Source organism: Melanerpes formicivorus, unplaced genomic scaffold (genome assembly GCF_026170545.1).
Source record: "Melanerpes formicivorus ecotype bairdi unplaced genomic scaffold, bMelFor1.0.p_v2 SCAF_49, whole genome shotgun sequence".
NCBI classification, from domain to species: Eukaryota; Metazoa; Chordata; class Aves; order Piciformes; family Picidae; genus Melanerpes; species Melanerpes formicivorus.
The window spans coordinates 406,412-423,823 of NW_027142401.1; the positions used below are offsets into that span (position 1 = coordinate 406,412).

The window sequence follows — 17,412 nt, forward strand, 5'->3', positions numbered from 1 at the left end:
TGAGCAGGCACTGGGATGAAGGCAAGGGCACACAAAAGCCAGGACATACTACATGTATTTTACGGCATACTAAACTTTTGGGATGGGATGGGTAGTTCCAGGTTGGGTTTTTATTGTCCTCATAACTTGTATGGGTAGTTCCAGGTTGGGTTTTTTTTGTCCTCACAACTTGTAAACACACCTTATTATATCTTAGTATTCCTTGCAGAATGGTAGCTGGTGTGATTTTTTTTTCATCTAGTTTCAATGGTGAGAAAAGTTTATGAGGAACTGTTGACTAGATTAAGGGACACAGTGATCTACAAAATTACTTGTTCTTATTTACCTCAAATGAAAAATATTCTGTTGAGTAAGGTTCATCTAGAGGAGAGACTTTTGCCTTAAATGGATGACAAAACCAAAAGAAAAGTCCAGTCAGAAGGAAGAAGCATTAAAGAAACCAGTGAAGGTTTCTTAAGGAAGGACTACTAGTAGACAGGTAGAGGGTACTAGTAGACAAAAGCCTGAATGTGTGTGCTCACCATATAGAAAGCCAACCACATTCTGGGCTGCATCACAAACATTTATCTAGGAAGTCAAGATGTGATAGTTCCCTGCTACTCTGATCTGCTGAGACCCTACCTGAAGTACTGCATCCAGCTCCAGAACCCTCAGCACAAGACAGACTTAAACTTTTGGTCCAGAGTAAGACCGTGAAGATGATCAGGGAGCCGAAGGACCAGAGGACAGGTTGAGAGAGTTGGGGATGTTCAGGCTCCAAAAGAGAAGGCTCTGAGGAGAGCATATAGAAACTTTCCATTACTTACAGGGAGCATACAGGAAAGACAAGGCAGGACTCTTTATCAGGGAGTCTAGTGATAGGACAAAGGGTAATGGTTTTAAACTGTAAGAAGGTAGCTTTAGACTGGACATAAAGAACACATTTTTTATGGTGAGAGAGGTGAGAAACTGGAACAGGTTGCCCAGAGAAGATGTGGATGCCTCCTTCCTGGAAGCATTCAAGGCCAGGTTGGATAAGTCTTTAAGCAATCTGATGTGCCCCTGCATGGGGCAGTGGGGGTTGGAACTAGAGGATCTTTAAGGACCCTTCCAACAAAAACCATTCTATAAGTCTATGACATCTACCAAGTCATAGGTTTGAAAAACTTATGCTCTGTAGTTTAAAAATCAAAACCCCTCCATTTAAGCCAATATTTTCAGACCTGTATTCTTAAGGTCAGGTTCTATTTAAGCACTTTGAAGTAAATGTTTTCATTTAAGACTGTTTCATTTTAATATTTGTTTCAATCAGCATTTCTAGAGTGGAAGTAGCAATTTTCACTAGAGGAATATGAATTTACAAACCTGAAGTTCAGGCACTCAGTGTTGCAGACTTTGAATATGATGTCTGGGACCATGGTTAACAAAGAGAAGTTAAAGACTTATGACAGGTTAATTATCTAATGGAAAAAGCTGAAATGAAACTGGCTTCAGTGAAAACATTAATTGGACATTTTTATGTGTTGAAGTTTTACTCCTGATGTTCAAGGATGAAACTGTGAAACCTTTGTCTGTGCTTCAATAGCTTCATAGATTCATAGAATGCTTCAGGTTGGAAAGGATCTAAGAAGGCCAAATAAGGCAAATAAGGTTAGCTAGAAGTTCATACATCTTTCCTGCCATATCATGCACAGTTCTGCAATGGTCATTGCTGATTCTGCGAGTTTCCTGGACAGGCTGCTACAACAACTATCACCTCTAAAACGACTGAAAGATGGAAGGAAAATTCAGCTAGCATACAAAGAAGCTGCTATAGTTTCTGAGGAATGTGATGTGATAAGACCACATTACGCTGCCTTTCAGTTGCTCATAGGAGCTGCTATTAATTTAGAGGTGAAATTTAAAGCTTTGTACGCTAAATTACAAAGCCAAAACAGCTCAGGCTCCTGTCCACTTTATCAACACTGTATTCTGTTCTCCTGCCTTACAACACATGTCTCAAAGAGTTGGTGTGACACTTCAGGTAATGAAGAGGGAAAAGAGAGGTTAGGTGCTCAGAGCAGTTTCTAAGAAGTAGAAGGGCACAGGAATTAGTTGTTCACCACAGAATGCTACCTAGAAACAGTAGATGGTTGACATCTGTGACGAGATTGCCTACGTTATGTAGAGATAAAAGATGGAAACATTTTTCAATTAAGTAACTATCAGATCTGCTGGAAGGAGAGAACTACTTGCTGTGTCCTGATAAATGTACAGCATTTGCAGATGTGGAAAGATGTAGTGAAAAAGGCTAGAAAGGAATCGGGTAGATTTGTTTCCAAATCTTCTGAAGCTGAAAAAGATCAAGTTAGAGAGACCAGAATGTTTGGATAGTGACTTCCATTAGTAAGGAGAAATGCCAGGCCAGACTCGGCCTTCATGACTCTCCTGAAGACAGAAAGTGCTGAAACTCAGTCAGCAAAGGGCTTAGTGCTTGCTCTTCATTGAAACTGCAGCCAGAAAATATCAGCCTTCCTAGCCCAATTCTCTGAGGCAAATGTTGCCAAAAGCAGCCCAGGACAAAGGAATGAGAACAGAGAAATGAGAGCTGCATGTTCATGTGGATGGCATAGCAAGGCTTCAACTACAGGTATCTTTATTCATGGGGAGAAAACTACCTTTGTTTTTAAGTAGAAATGGCCAGAAAACCAACAGAAATATCCTCAAAGTTCCTCATGAAGGTGAAGTTTATTATTCCAAATCAACCCTTGACCTCAGATGAAGTCTGTTCTTCTCAGTCTGCAATCTGATACTTTGGATGCCAAAATTCTGGAGTAAAGTATCAGTATCACTAAGGTTGGAAGAGACCTCAAAGATCATCTTCCAAGACAGGAAGAACCATGTAAAATTTGTGTTAAAATAAGAAATGTTTAATTCACAAGGCCTCTTCTTTTTTTTTGCCAAGTTCAAAATGACTTCTACTACACAACCTGAACACTTTAATACAATTGTGACCTGTCTGCTATTAAAAACAAAACAGCAACATTAGACTTCTAGATCACAATTACCTGTTATGAAATAGCCCCTTAATTTTTCTTAATAGAAGCATTGTATCTTTCAGTAATACACCGGGTATTCTGACACTGGAGGACATATTGCTCCCCTGCAAACTCTAAGAACTAAGCTGATAATTTCCCTTTTTTTTTGGTAAAAGGAATGGATTTTAGACTCATTGAATTCATCATACACGATACTGCTTCGTTGCAAGAGAAGTTAAGCAATTCATTGTGGTTAAAACTGCTCAACAGATGCATGCCTCCAAGTATTTGCAGTCATAGGAATGCACACCTGTATGCACACAGGTTAATGTATTAAAATTTAAAGATGTGGAGCAACACATTAAAATTTTAAGATGGAGAACAATATGTTAAAATTTTAAGATGTAGAACAATAGATTAAAATTTTAAGATGTGGAGCAACACATTAAAGTTTTAAGATGCAGAGCCAGTCACTAAATCACAGCATTGTAAGTTGTAGATTTTATTTAGTCTGTGTCTTGACTTCACTAGCGGCAGCTGTGTTCACTAATTTGTCCCTCCAGACTACAACATTAGATTCCAAACCTGGAATTGTTTGAAAACAAACAAACAACAACAAAAAAAGCCCAAGCCAAACCAACCCAAACTAACCCAGCCCAACCCAACCCAACCCAACCCAACCCAACCCAACCCAACCCAACCCAACCCAACCCAAGCCAAACCAACCCAACCCAAACCAAACCAAACTAAACCAACCCAACCCAACCCAACCCAAACCAAACCAAAAACCAACAAACCCAAACCAACCAAACCAAAAAGAAACAAACCCAAATCAACCAACCAAACTGGGGGAAAAAAAAAAACCAAAACACCACAAACAAAACAAAAATGAAACAAAACCAACTAATCAACCCAAAATCCCAAAACAAACAAGCAAACAAATCAAAACCTCAAAATCTCAACAAGTTTGCAAGTCAGTTTTCTGAAGCAATAAATGTGGACAGAGAAGCTGTATTAACTTCTGATACAAGACTGGAAGGATTTAGGCATCTCACTAAACAGCTAATCTAGTTTCTCAGGGTCTCACTGACTTACCTAAAACTTAGTTTCATTTAATTGCAATGGGGAATCCCACTTTTCATTGTAATAATGAACACTCATTTCCCATGGGGTTAAGAGGTGTTGGCATAAAAATCTACCATTTTCTGAGCAGAGAAGCCATTCAAAATACAGATTGCTTCAGCTTTTCCTCTTATCTCAGGCAGAATCATTGCCATGTCTAATAATTGAGAAACCTGAGTCTATGAAATTGGGGCTTAGAATTGGTCTTAGAAACTGTGTAGAGCATTTGGTATGTAGAAGTATCACACATACAGCATATTGCAGTGAATATTAGAAATCATACACAATGGCTTAGGCACAGTTCCATCCACCTAGAGCAGTTTGACCATTCCAAACTCATCCTGCTCAAACACATCTTCACATAAGCATTGTCTCTCACTATACACAAAGATAATTGTATACAGTTACCAGATTACCTTATAAAATAATGAACAACCTTATAAAATAATGAATATTTCTAGCACAGAAGGAGAAAATAATCTTTTCCCACATGAGACAGGTGAGAAACTAAAATCTATCCCATAGAGGATAGAGAGACAGGACAAGGTTTTACTAAGGTTCGCTTGTTTCTTTCTTCATCTTTTTTCCTCATTCAATACAGTGGAAACCAACTTAAGATCCCCTGTGACACATATTTCACATTCTCCTTCCAGGGCAATTTCCTTTATTTATTTTTTTTTTAATTCAAACTGTTCTGGAAGATGAAATAAGCTGAAGAACACTACAGGAATAACACCTTGCAAATATATTTTGCACTGCCCATAGGTTTTAAAAGGAAGAGGAGAAAAAAAAAATAAAGGATAAAAAGGAAAAAAAGGCAAAAAAAAAAAAGAAGGGCAGTGTAGAAGAGGCAAAAAGATGCCACAAAATAACATAGAATTAAACTCAATTAAGCTCAATCAATATTTTCAAGTTGTACAGGTTTTAAGTGTCTAAAAAAAAATAACCCCAAAGCATTTCTGATTTTATTTTATATACACAAATAGCAGGCAACAGTTAATCTGTGAGTTTTAGCACCACTAAGGTTTTACAAAGAGGTTCATTCATCATTCAAGATAAAAATAAGAATCCAGTGATCTTTGACTAAAAACCTAGAAGTGTATCAGCACCTTATACAGGAAAGGAAAGTTTCTGAAAGAAGCACATTAAAGCATGTCATTGAACCTTAAAAAAACAACCACCACAACCCAAACCCCACTGTCTAAAAGAACTACTGAGAACCATGGAACACATGAGTACAAAGGAAAAAAAGAGGACCAGCAAATTACTAAAGGGTAAAAAAAAAAGAACATTTTCATAAAGAACAGGTTATGTTGACCCCTGGCAGCCTTTAAGCTTTAGTAATTCTAAGGAGCTGCTGTGGCTCTCTCTATTCCCAATCAAAAACTCACTTGTTTGATGCGGTCTGGATTAACAGTGGTCTGAGGCTGTAGGATGCTGACAGGCTCTGTCTTGGCCACGTTTTGAGGCATTTCTCGAATCTTCTCTGCAATGAAGCCATGAACTGCGTTTAGTGCTTCAACTGTTCCCTGGATCAGACACACCCGCTCTGTAGTACCTGCGAACACACAGACACACACACAAACAAGAAGTTGATCTGAATGAAGTGGATTCTTCAAAATCCCACCAAGGGGGCACTCAAGAGAAATCCTGCAAAACTAACCAGCATCACCTCCAGAAACGTACAAATGAAACAGATTTCCAACAGATGACCTATGGATGGATCTGAAGATGTTGTTTGTGCAGGTCCTACAAACACAACTTTCCAGGCCTGCCTGGAAAATGTCAGCAAATAGGAGAAGCATGTGCAGAATACACATCTTTTCAACAGGAACAGGAGCAGGGAAGTCATTCTGCCCCTGTACTCAGCACTGGTTAGGCCACACCTTGAGTCCTGTGTCCAGTTCTGGGCCACTCGGTTTAGGAAAGATGTTGAGGTGCTGGATGGTGTCCAGAGAAGGGCAACAAAGCTGGGGAGGGGTTTGGAGCACATCCCTGTGAGGAGAGGCTGAGGGAGCTGGGGTTGCTTAGCCTGGAGAAGAGGAGGCTCAGGGGAGACCTTCTTGCTCTCTCCAACTCCCTGAAGGGAGATTGCAGCCAGGTAGGGGTTGGTCTCATCTCTACAAGCAACCAGCACCAGAACAAGAGGACACAGTCTCAAGCTGTGCCAGGGGAAGTTTAGGCTCGAGGTGAGGAGAAAGTTCTTAACCGAGCGAGTCATTCATCATTGGAATGTGCTGCCCAGGGAGGTGGTGGAGTCACCATCCCTGGAGGTGTTCAAGAGGAGACTGGCCATGGCACTTGGTGCCATGGTCTAGTCATGAGGTCTGTGGTGACAGGTTGGACTCGATGATCCTTGAGGTCTCTTCCAACCTTAGTGATACTGTGATACTGTAAACTGTTGTCTGATTTTTAGGTAACACAAGGTTGAACCTAATAGCCAGTTTTATAGAGACACTTGGAATAAGCTTTTGGAATGGACATAGGAGCTCAAAATGCATTCATTTAGTGGAGGCAATGCTAGATTGTTTCTCAAAACAGCTGAAGTTGTGACAGCAAGACCTTTCAAGGCCAACAGATGCAACAGATTTGAGTATCCTTCCTACTTTACAACATTCCTGCAATAACTGCATTTACTTGAACACACAGTGTGTAAGCTGTATTTAATGTGATTAACAATCAGAAATCATGAAAGCTCATATTGAATGTGATTTAGCAGTTAGAAATCATGAAAGCTTGCACCAAGAAAGCAGTCAATACTTCACAAATTGTATTGGAAGAACTGCTGTCCAAAGCTATGCTGCACTGTTCATGCAGGATGCTTAGACTCCACATGACTCCCTCGAAGTAACCATGTCCTGAGGTCATAGGGAAGTACTCTATACTTGCCAAACAGGTCTGACCAGTGAAATATGCATAATATCTCTTCTAGTATTCTATGTCTAAAAATACCAGGCCTTTTGTGGTAATGAAGCAGAGGAGGAGACACTTTCCCACCACACTCATTTCTAAATACGAGGCAGATGCCTAAGAAAAACAGGCCCTAAAAATATGCTCCATTTTCAAACTCTGCAGCAAAGTGTAGCCCTCTGTTTCTTGTGACTTCAGTTTAGACTGGTTTTCAGATCTAACTGTTCACTTCTGCTTTGCATCATTTCACTTAACCCTCCTCTATAGCTTGATGGACATCCCTCAGGTCACTCTCTTACTAGAGCTGTCCCTCCCTCTCCCTTATATCACCATTACCTGGCTCTCACCTTTGATTTCATTGACTCTTATAAGGAATTTGCCTATCCCTGCAGTCTGGTGAAAGACAGTGCCACATTGATCTTGTCATTTGTATGCTGTCTCATAGATTTTGCAGTTCTATGCACATTACCAACAAGCATTGAATACTCACTATAGCTTTACTCCCAATTCTTCAGAAGCCCATAAACAAAGCCTACACTGCCACACAACCCTTTAAGTGAAACTGTGCAACATGCCTCACAAAAACCACACCAGTCTTGATTTGATTTCCTAATTGAAAGCATCTAGAAGATGGCCACAGATAGATGCAGGATTGTGGGAAAATACTACATTTACTTTTAGTGACTAGAGTGGCTTCATAGAATGATAGAATCAATAAGGTTGGAAAAGGCCTCAAAGATCATGGAGTCCAACCTACCACCCAAAACGTCATGACTAACTTTAAACCATGGCTCCAAGTGCCATGTCCAATCCCCTCTTGAACACCTCCAGGGACAGTGACTCCACCACCTCCCTGGGCAGCACACTCCAGTGGCTAACAACTCTCTCTGTGAAGAACTTTCTCCTCACCTCGAGCCTAAACCTCCCCTGAGGTTTAGGAGAGGCTGAGGGAGCTGAGATTGTTTAGCCTGGAGAAGAGGAGGCTCAGGGGAGACCTTCTTGCTATCTACAACTACCTGAAGGGAGGTTGTAGCCAGGTGGGGGTTGGTCTCTTCTCCCAGGCAAGCAGCACCAGAACAAGAGGACACAGTCTCAAGCTGCACCAGGGGAGGTTTGGGCTGGATGTTAGGAAGAAATTCTTCCCAGAAAGAGTTATTGGCCATTGGAATGTACTGCCCAGGGAGGTGGTGGAGGCACCATCACTGGAGGTGGTTAGGAAGAGACTGGATGGGGTGCTTGGTGCCATGGTTTAGTTGATTAGATGGTGTTGGGTGCTAGGTTGGACTCGATGATCTCAAAGGTCTTTTCCAACCTGGTTAATTCTATTCTATTTTATTATCAGCTCATCTTAAGATATGTTCCTTTAAAACTCTGCAACACAGATTTTAACAGAATAGTAGAGCAACCTTACTCATCTGAAAGAAAAACGTTTTTCATTAGTAAATGCTTCTTGTCTGCTACTGAGGATGACCTCTGAAGATTAAATATTTCATTACCTAAAGATGACACAGCACATTAAGAGCCCTGCCTGTTCATTAACTTAACGTATTCATGCACACGTAAAAATCTTTCAAAGACCTTTTCCTTAAGAAATGCTATCAGGCAACACTGAAATTCAGCTTTGTGGAAGAAGCTACAGCAAGACTGACAGCTCGAGAGACAAGTTTTTTCTTTCTATTAAAATATGTCCTTTGAAAACAAAATAACACAAGTATCACAAAAGTTGTTACACAAGATTCATAACCAAATGCTTATTTCTCAAGAAATAATCACATAATCATAGAATTGTCAGGGTTGGAAGGGACCTCAAGGATCATCCAGTTCCAACCCCCCTGACATGGGCAGGGACACCTCACACTACAGCAGATTGCTCACAGCCACATCCAGCCTGGCTGCAAAAACCTCCAGGGATGAGGCTTCCACCACCTCCTTGGGCAACCTGTGCCAGTGTCTCACCACTCTCATGGGGAAGAACTTCCTAACATCTTATCTAAATGTACCCTCCCTAGTCCTATCACTATCTGACACCCTAAAAAGTCCCTCACTAGCTTGCTTGCAGGCTCCCTTCAGATATTGGAAGGCCACAATAAGCTACAATAGTGCTAAAGGCTGGGGTCAGAGTGGCTGGAGAGCGGCCAGGCAGAGAGGGACCTGGGGGTGCTGGTTGATGGTAGGCTGAACATGAGCCTGCAGTGTGCCCAGGCAGCCAAGAGGGCCAATGGCATCCTGGCCTGCATCAGGAACAGTGTGGCCAGCAGGAGCAGGGAGGTCATTCTGCCCCTGTATACTGCACTGGTTAGGCCACACCTCGAGTACTGTGTCCAGTTCTGGGCCCCTCAGTTTAGGAAGGAGGTTGACTTGCTGGAACGAGTCCAGAGAAGAGCAACAAAGTTGGTGAGGGGTTTGGAACACAGCCCTGTGAGGAAAGACTGAGGGAGCTGGGGTTGCTTAGCCTGGAGAAGAGGAGACTCAGGGGTGACCTTATTGCTCTCTACAACTACCTGAAGGGAGGTTGTAGACAGGCAGAGGTTGGTCTCTTCTCCCAGGCATGCAGTACCAGAACAAGAGGACACAGTCTCAGGCTGCACCAGGGGAGGTTCAGGTTGGATGTTAGGAAGAAGTTCTATACAGAAAGAGTGATTGCCCACTGGAATGGGTTGCCCGGAGAGGTGGTGGAGTCACCATCATTGAAGGTGTTCAGGAGAAGACTTGATGGGGTGCTTGGTGCCATGGGTTAGCTGTTTGGGTGGGTTGGATTGGTTGATGGATTGGACACGATGATCTTGAAGGTCTCTTCCAACCTGGTTTGGTTTATTCTAATAAAGGTTTATTCTAATAAAAGGTAACAAAGACCATTGCAAAGAACAAGTATCCTCAGAGCTTCCTCTTCTCCCAACTGTACAACCTGTGAAAGTCTTTTCCAGAAATCAGCTTCAAAATACAACTAATATTTTTTCCTCCCCAAAACACTCCATCAAAAAATGAAGTTTGAATGGTATCAGTGGAAACTAATCCAGAAAGCAAAACTTGGTTCCTAAATGAAGCTTTCCTAATGCTTTGTTTTTTGCTTTCTTTGATTTTCTCCTTTCACCCTACTTGGATTCTTCCTCCAGCTTTTGCAAACCACTCCTGTGGTTTCTGTGTAAAGCAATCCAGCTCTAAGAAAATGCTCAGGGGAGTCTTTACGTGGTAGTATTAATTGTCTCCTAAATGATGAGATGTGATGTGGATTGATCAATGGAGCTAATGCAAGTGTTCTCTAGGTCAGCAGACAACACTTTGGAACAAAACACAGATCAGGTTACATCCAAGCTACCCGAGCCCAATACAGAAAGCACTTAACAGGGATGACTACTGTCAAAACATCTGAAAGGAAAACAGTCAGCGCTAAAGAGGAATTTCATTAGATTTGACACAAAGTGACTAAAGGGTATTTTACAATCTGTGTTGTTTTTAGAAGGCACAATGTAATAAAAATATGCTTTGTGTCATACTGCAGACCAAACACACTCCATGTGTTCAGCATGCAGAAACCAGGATGTAGGGAATGGAAATCACTGCTCCATGGAGAAACACAACTGGGCACGTTTCACATAGGGTAAGAGATGGTTTTGAAGTGCACCACACAACAGTAGCACATTTTCTTTGAGGTTTATGTCTGGGAAAAAAAACCACAAGGGGAGGGGTGGGGGGGAAAGGGAGCAAATGTGGAGGGAAATAAAACAAGTGTGGAGAAATTGTCTCAGAATACAGAATTAACCAGGTTGGAAAAGACCTCAGAGGATCATCGAGTCCGACCTATCATTCAACACCATCTAATCAACTAAACAATGGCACTAAGTGCCCCATCCAGCACTACCTTAAACACCTCCAGTGATGGTGACTCCACCACCTCCCTGGGCAGCACATTCCAATGGCCAATCTCTCTCTCTGGGAAGAATTTCTTCCTCACATCCAGCCTAAATCTCCCCTGGTGCAGCTTGAGACCGTGTCCTCTTGTTCTGTCACAGTCTCAAAGTAGAGCTGGGAATTACTTCTGAAGTGCTGTTGTCATATTCCTTCACACAACTCTAATAGCTTTTCACTCAAATAACAGAGTACAATAACTTAACAAGAGTCACAGCTAAGAAAAACTGCCAGCCATATGACCAGGCTCTGTAACAATAACAAGAAAACAGCCCCCAAAAACCTATGAATCACTGAAGTTGGTGAGATTTCTGTAATTGTAAAAGCTTTTAGGCTCCATTAGTGTCTAACATTAAACTGTCAGACTATTTCTCATTTTCAGTTAACAGTTGCATCCACTTCTTTTCTCCTGCTTCTGAGAACAAAAGCTCAGCCAACTCTATGCTTACTTTTTCTGAAATGAGTTTCAAAATGTGTCTTTAAATTACAGGTCTCAGTTTTGCAATAGCTGACTTAGGGAAAGCCAAGCCAGTCAGTGCCCTCTAAATGTACTCAATATAAAATTATCCTTATTGCAGATTATTTCTAATTCCAGTTGGAGTTGGTGTCATTGTCTTTTACCTATGAAGAGATAAAACATGTAGAAGAGAAGGCAATCATAGTCAGAGAATCCCAGAATCATTTGTGTTGGAAGTCATCTAAGCTAACCCCTCCTGCAGTCAGCAAGGACATCCTCCACTAGATCAGGTTGCTCAGAGCCCTGTCAAGACTGACCTGGAATATCTCCAGGGATGGGACCTCAACCACCTCCCTGAGCCACCTGTTGCAGTGTTCCACCACCCTCATGGTAAAGAACTTGTTCCTAACAGCCAATCTAAACCTGCTCTTCTCTCATTTCAAACCACTGCCCCTAGTCCTATCACTGCAGGCCTTTGCAAACAGTCCCTATGCAGCCTTCTTATAGCTCCCTTCAGGTACTGGAAAGCTCCTCTTGGGTCTTCCCAGAGCCTTCTCCAGACTGAACAACCCCAGCTCCCTCATCCTGTCCTCGTAGGAGAGGGGCTCAAGCCCCCTGGAACTCTGCCACAGAAAATGACCAACTGCAAACTAGGTGGTCACCATCCTTGTACATTTTGAAAGACGTTTAAAAATAACTTGTATCTCTTCAGTAACAATCAAGTCCATGACAGATGTTTGCATGTGGCTGCAAAACAGGAAAACCACTCTCTAAATACTCCATCTGAGCTTGCTACAATCATTTCATGTTTACTTCTGCTAAGTAAGCCAAGTGTTTGTATGTGCTCTACTCTTCTGCAACTAAAATGTGGTTTCTTTCCTTTTCTCTCAGAATCACAATTCAATTCAGAGAGGCAGAATGTAATTGCACAAACATGCTGGAAGGTGTCCAGAGAAGAGCCACGAGGATGATCAGAGGTCTGGAGCTCCTCTCCTATGAGGACAGACGGAGGGAGTTAGGGCTGTTCAAGTCTGCAGAAGAGAAGGCTCTAAGAGAAGACGTAATTGTGGCCTTTCAGTATCTGAAGGGGGCTACAAGAAAGTTGGGGAGGAACTTTTTAGGGTGTCAGGGAGTGATAGGACTGGGGGGAATGGAAAAACAGTAGAAATGCGTAGATTCAGATTAGATGTTAGGAAGTTCTTCCCCATGAGGGTGGTAAGAGACTGGCACAGGTTGCCCAGGGAGGTGGTGGAAGCCTCATGCCTGGAGGTTTTTCAAGCCAGGCTGGATGTGGCTGTGAGCAACCTGCTGTAGTGTGAGGTGTCCCTGCCCATGGCAGGGGGCTGGAACTGGCTGATCCTTGAGGTCCCTTCCAACCCTGACAAGTCTATCATTCTAAGAAAACAAGCCTGCCTGTGTGCAGTTGACATAAATGGTTTTCCTTTTTTCCCTTTTAGTTTAAAAAAATCTACATCAGGTTTCTTGAGTGGTATTTTTTTTTCTTTTAGGATGTGTCTTTGGGTACTTTTCCTTCTTTTCAACAGGAAAATACATATGGCATTACATAAAATACTTTTTATTTTTCTCTGCAGTTCCATGGGGGGGATTAAAAAGTTGAAACCATTAGCAGCCATCAGGCAATTTGAAAGTAAACAAAGACCTGTTTTGAAATCTCCTAAGTAAGTTAGGGCTAAAAATTAAACAGCTTGCAACTCTATTTTCATCATTCATTTGAAATTCCACCTCCTTTAACTACCTAAAACTTTACTTTTAGGAAATGTCTTTGGCAACCACGTTGCACTAATTTTGTCAAGAGCTTCCAAACAACAGACCATGAGGGCTTTTTTTTCCTTCACTGGGGTTTTAAGACAACTGATTTATATCTTAGAACAAGTATTAGAATAAATGCTAGAAGAAGGCACAGAATGAAGACACTTCTATACTTAACAGGCATGTCTCTATATATGGCTACCATTAAACTTTTAAGTGTTTGCTTTAAAGGCTGACTCAATGTGTAAAAGTTCTACCATATTCATAGAAACCACCACTAAATGTTAAATGTGCTTCTGCATTTTGTGAGCCTCAGTTGAGATGTTTTGGGGAACACACTGTACTCTTCAGAAAGGACTGTCTGGCATTTAGATGACTCTCTCTGGTTTTTGTTTTATGGGGCTTTCATATAAATCCTAAAGAGCATCTGAAAACCTGAAATCACAAAGTATTACTGCCCACCCAGGGTAATCCCAGTGAAATCACTAATCACTAATGAATTCTCCTTACATATCTTCCAGTCTACCATGCCAATTTCTTTGACACTGAAAGGGAAAACCTGACAGAGAGGACAATGTTAAAATCTTAACTATTAGTTAAGAAAGACTGAGCTACAAACTCTCATCAGCTGATTTGCATTGAGCTGTTTACTTGACAATTCATGATACAGCAACCTACTATCCCTAATACTACACCTGTACACAGCACTGGCTAGCCAACACCTTGAGTACTGTGCCCAGTTCTGGGCCTCCCAATTTCAGAAGGACATTGAGACACTTGAACATGTCCAGAGAACGGCAATGAGGCTGCGGAGAGGCCTCAAGCACAGCCCTGTGAGTCTGGAGAAGAGGAGGCTCAGGGGAGACCTTATTGCTCCATACAACTACCTGAAGGGAGGAGGGGGTTGGTCTCTTCTCCCAGGCAACCAGCACCAGCACAAGTGGACACAGTGTCAAGCTGCACCAGGGGGAGTTTAGGCTGGTGGTGAGGAGAAAGTTCTTCACAGAAAGAGAGCTTGGCCATTGGAATGTGCTGCCCAGGGAGGTGGTGGAGTCCCCGTCCCTGGAGGTGGTCAAGAAAGGATTGGATGTGGCACTTGGAGCCATGGTTTAGTTGTCATAAGGTGTTAGGTATTAGGTAATAGGTTGGACTTGATGATCTCTGAGGTCTTTTCCAACCTGGTCGATTCTATGATTCCAATATCCCATACATTTATTACTGTGACCCATGATCAAGGGGTCTGTAGCGTGGGATTGTATGTAACCACCACTGCCTGCTTCAGTCTGAACCTGATCTTGCAAAAGCTGCTATAAATTAGGACTGCACTTGGATACCATTCCCAGGAAATCTAAAGACTGTCAACAATGTTCTTAACTTCGAAATGAGATTAACTTTTCCTTGCATACAAGCATTTTCTCTCTACATTTGAATAAAACCTCAGCAAATGAAACTCATACATAAAAATGTGTTTTCTTCAACCACATGAGCAGCAATTCATGACATGGACAACTTTTGTTATATAAATGAAATAAAAGTACACAACTTTTAATGCAACACAGACATACCCCACATACATGTAAAGTGGCACACAAATCCCAACAAGACAGCTTTCTCCTTTGGTTCTGGTGCTATTACCTTTATTTCTTGGGGAGAGAATTAACTGGCCTTAATATAGAGCCTGTTTTCATATCCATCACAGACAGACAGACAGCTCTCTCCCTGAGCAAACTTGATGGTCTAATAGATCTCCTAAACTGAAAAGGGAATATGGGCTGGAGGCAATTTTACAGCAATGATGTGCACAGGTCACTTACACAAGTAGGGAGCAAAACTTAGCCTTCCTAGTCCAAAAATTAAACTAGCTGTTTTAACAGCAATTAAAATAGCTGAATAAAAAGAAAAGATTGAAGGGACTCTGTGAAATGGAAAGGAAGTAAATATCAACCTGTAAGAATCTTCCTGCTCTCTGTTATAAAACTAGGGCATCCTTAACATTGATTTTAAGCTTCAAAATTACTGATTAGATGCTTCACTCAAGTTGCCTTTCAGAGAGAAATAAATGGTTTCCTTCAAAGTTTCATCTGCAATTCCTCCTCCTGAAATCCTAATTATTAATGTTTTGTGCAGCAACATTATACTTTCTATGAGTCAAGCAGCTAATAAAAGAAGAACTTAGAATAAGTGATCTATTTCTTGAAACCCATGAATGTGATGATTAACAATCACATGCACCTATGCACATGGCTTGCTGAAATCTGCCAAGATACATGTTTGAACTTGGGGTCCTCAAACACCAAGTCCTCTAATATCATCTGGTGTTCCCAGGAAGCCTTACTAGCCTTAGCAGAAGAATCCAACTGTTGAACTGGTTGATAACATGTCTTTTAGCTGTGGCATACAGCTAGTCATGCATATATATCACAGAATCACAGACACATTCAGGTTGGAAAAGACCCTCAGGATCACCAAGTCCAACCCAGAGCCCTACTCTGCAAAGTTCACCTCTAAAATATGTGCAGATACATATCCATACCTACATGTATACACCAATTGTTCTGGCTGAACATCAGCCAGCAGTGTGCCCAGGCAGCCAAGAAGGCAAACAGCACCCTGGCCCAGATCAGAAACAATGTCCAGCAGGAGTAGGGAAGTGCTGGCACGCCTGTACTCAGCCCTAGTGAGGCTACAGCTTAAGTACTGGGTTCAGTTCTGGGGACCACAGTATAGTAAAGACATTGAGGTCCTGGAGTGTGCCCAGAGAAGAGCAACGAGGCTGGGGAGGGATTTGGAGGGTGTAATATGAGGAGCAGCTGAGGGAGCTGGGGTCATTTAGTCTGGAAAAGAGAAGACTATTGCTCTATGCAATGTAGCCAGGTGGGGGGTTGGTCTCTTCTCCCAGGAAACCAGCACCAGAACAAGAGGACACAGTCTCAAACTGTGCCAGGGAAGGTTTAGGCAGGAGGTCAGGAGGAAGTTTTACACAGAGAGAGTGATTGCCCATAGGAATGGGCTGCCTGAGGAGGTGGTGGAGTCACCATCACTGGAGGTGTTCAGGAGACTTGACAGGGTGCTTGGTGCCATGGGTTAGTTGATTAGGTGGTGTTGGATGATAGGCTGGACACGATGATCTTGAAGGTCTCTTCCAACCTGGTCTGGTCTGGTCTATTCTGTTCTATTCTATTCTATTCTATTCTATTCTATTCTATTCTATTCTATTCTATTCTATTCTATTCTATTCTATTCTCTTTTCCAACCTTAATGATTCCATGATTCTAATTCACACCTTCCTGTGAATTGAATTAAATCAAATCTGTAAAACTGAGTTATCAGAGCTGTGCCATACTGAGCCTGTGCCATAGTCACAAGAACCCAGGTGTAAGAAACAGATTATTCTCATGTGAGAGAGGAAACCTAGGAAATTAAAAGATTAAAATTAAAGGGGGGGGGGGGGGGAACCCACATCAAGGCACATAATTATTAAAGGCTTAGAAGGGATGATGAGTCATCTTACAAAGCAAACAATCCCTTGAATATAAACCATTTGTTGGACATCAGCTAAGGACATGATGATGAGTTCCCCAAAATTATATTATATAAAAAGAGGTGAGGAATTACTGATTATTATTACACTGTTATGTGCAAGACAGGAAACAAGGATTATAACTACTTTTCTTTGCTGAAGAGTCATTCATTAAAAAGCCCTGTAGATTCCACTGCAAAAGAAATTTCCCCCAAACCAAAGGCAAAGGGCAGAGATTTTATCTTGCTATTGTTTTATGAAAGAGTGTTCCTTAGATGAGAAACTGTGCAAGAAAATCAATGACAAAAGGCTGCAATGAAAGTAGAATCATAGAATCAATAAGGTTGGAAAAGACCTCAGAAATCATCAAGTCCAACCTAATACCTTGTGACTAAACCATGCCTCCAAGTGCCATGTCCAATCCCTTCTTGAACACCTCCAGGGATGGTGACTCCACCACCTCCCTGGGCAGCACATTCCAGTGGCCAATTACTCTTTCTGGGAAGAACTTTCTCCTCACCTCCAGCCTAAAACTTCCCCTGGCACAGTTTGAGACTGTGTCCTCTTGTTCTGGTGCTGGTTTCCTGGGGAGAAGAGATCAACCCCCACCTGTCTGAAACTACCTTTCAGGTAGTTGTAGAGAGCAAGAAGGTCTGCCCTGAGCTTCCTCTTCTGCAGGCTAAGCAACCCCAGCTCCCTCAGCCTCTCCTCACAGGGCTGTGCTCTTGACC

The 17,412-nt window shown here is 42.0% G+C and overlaps 1 protein-coding gene across 5 annotated transcripts in view; it reads right to left on the reverse strand.

Moving 5' to 3' along the window:
* The window catches only part of NOVA1 (NOVA alternative splicing regulator 1), a 195,099-nt gene that overhangs the window by 36,883 nt on the left and 140,804 nt on the right, over nucleotides 1-17,412 (reverse strand). For all 5 annotated transcript variants that reach the window (XM_068160301.1, XM_068160300.1, XM_068160304.1 and 2 more), the window contains one exon: nucleotides 5,510-5,676. In XM_068160301.1, coding sequence (XP_068016402.1) covers nucleotides 5,510-5,676 — 167 coding nt within the window. The remainder of the gene's footprint in view (nucleotides 1-5,509; nucleotides 5,677-17,412) is intronic.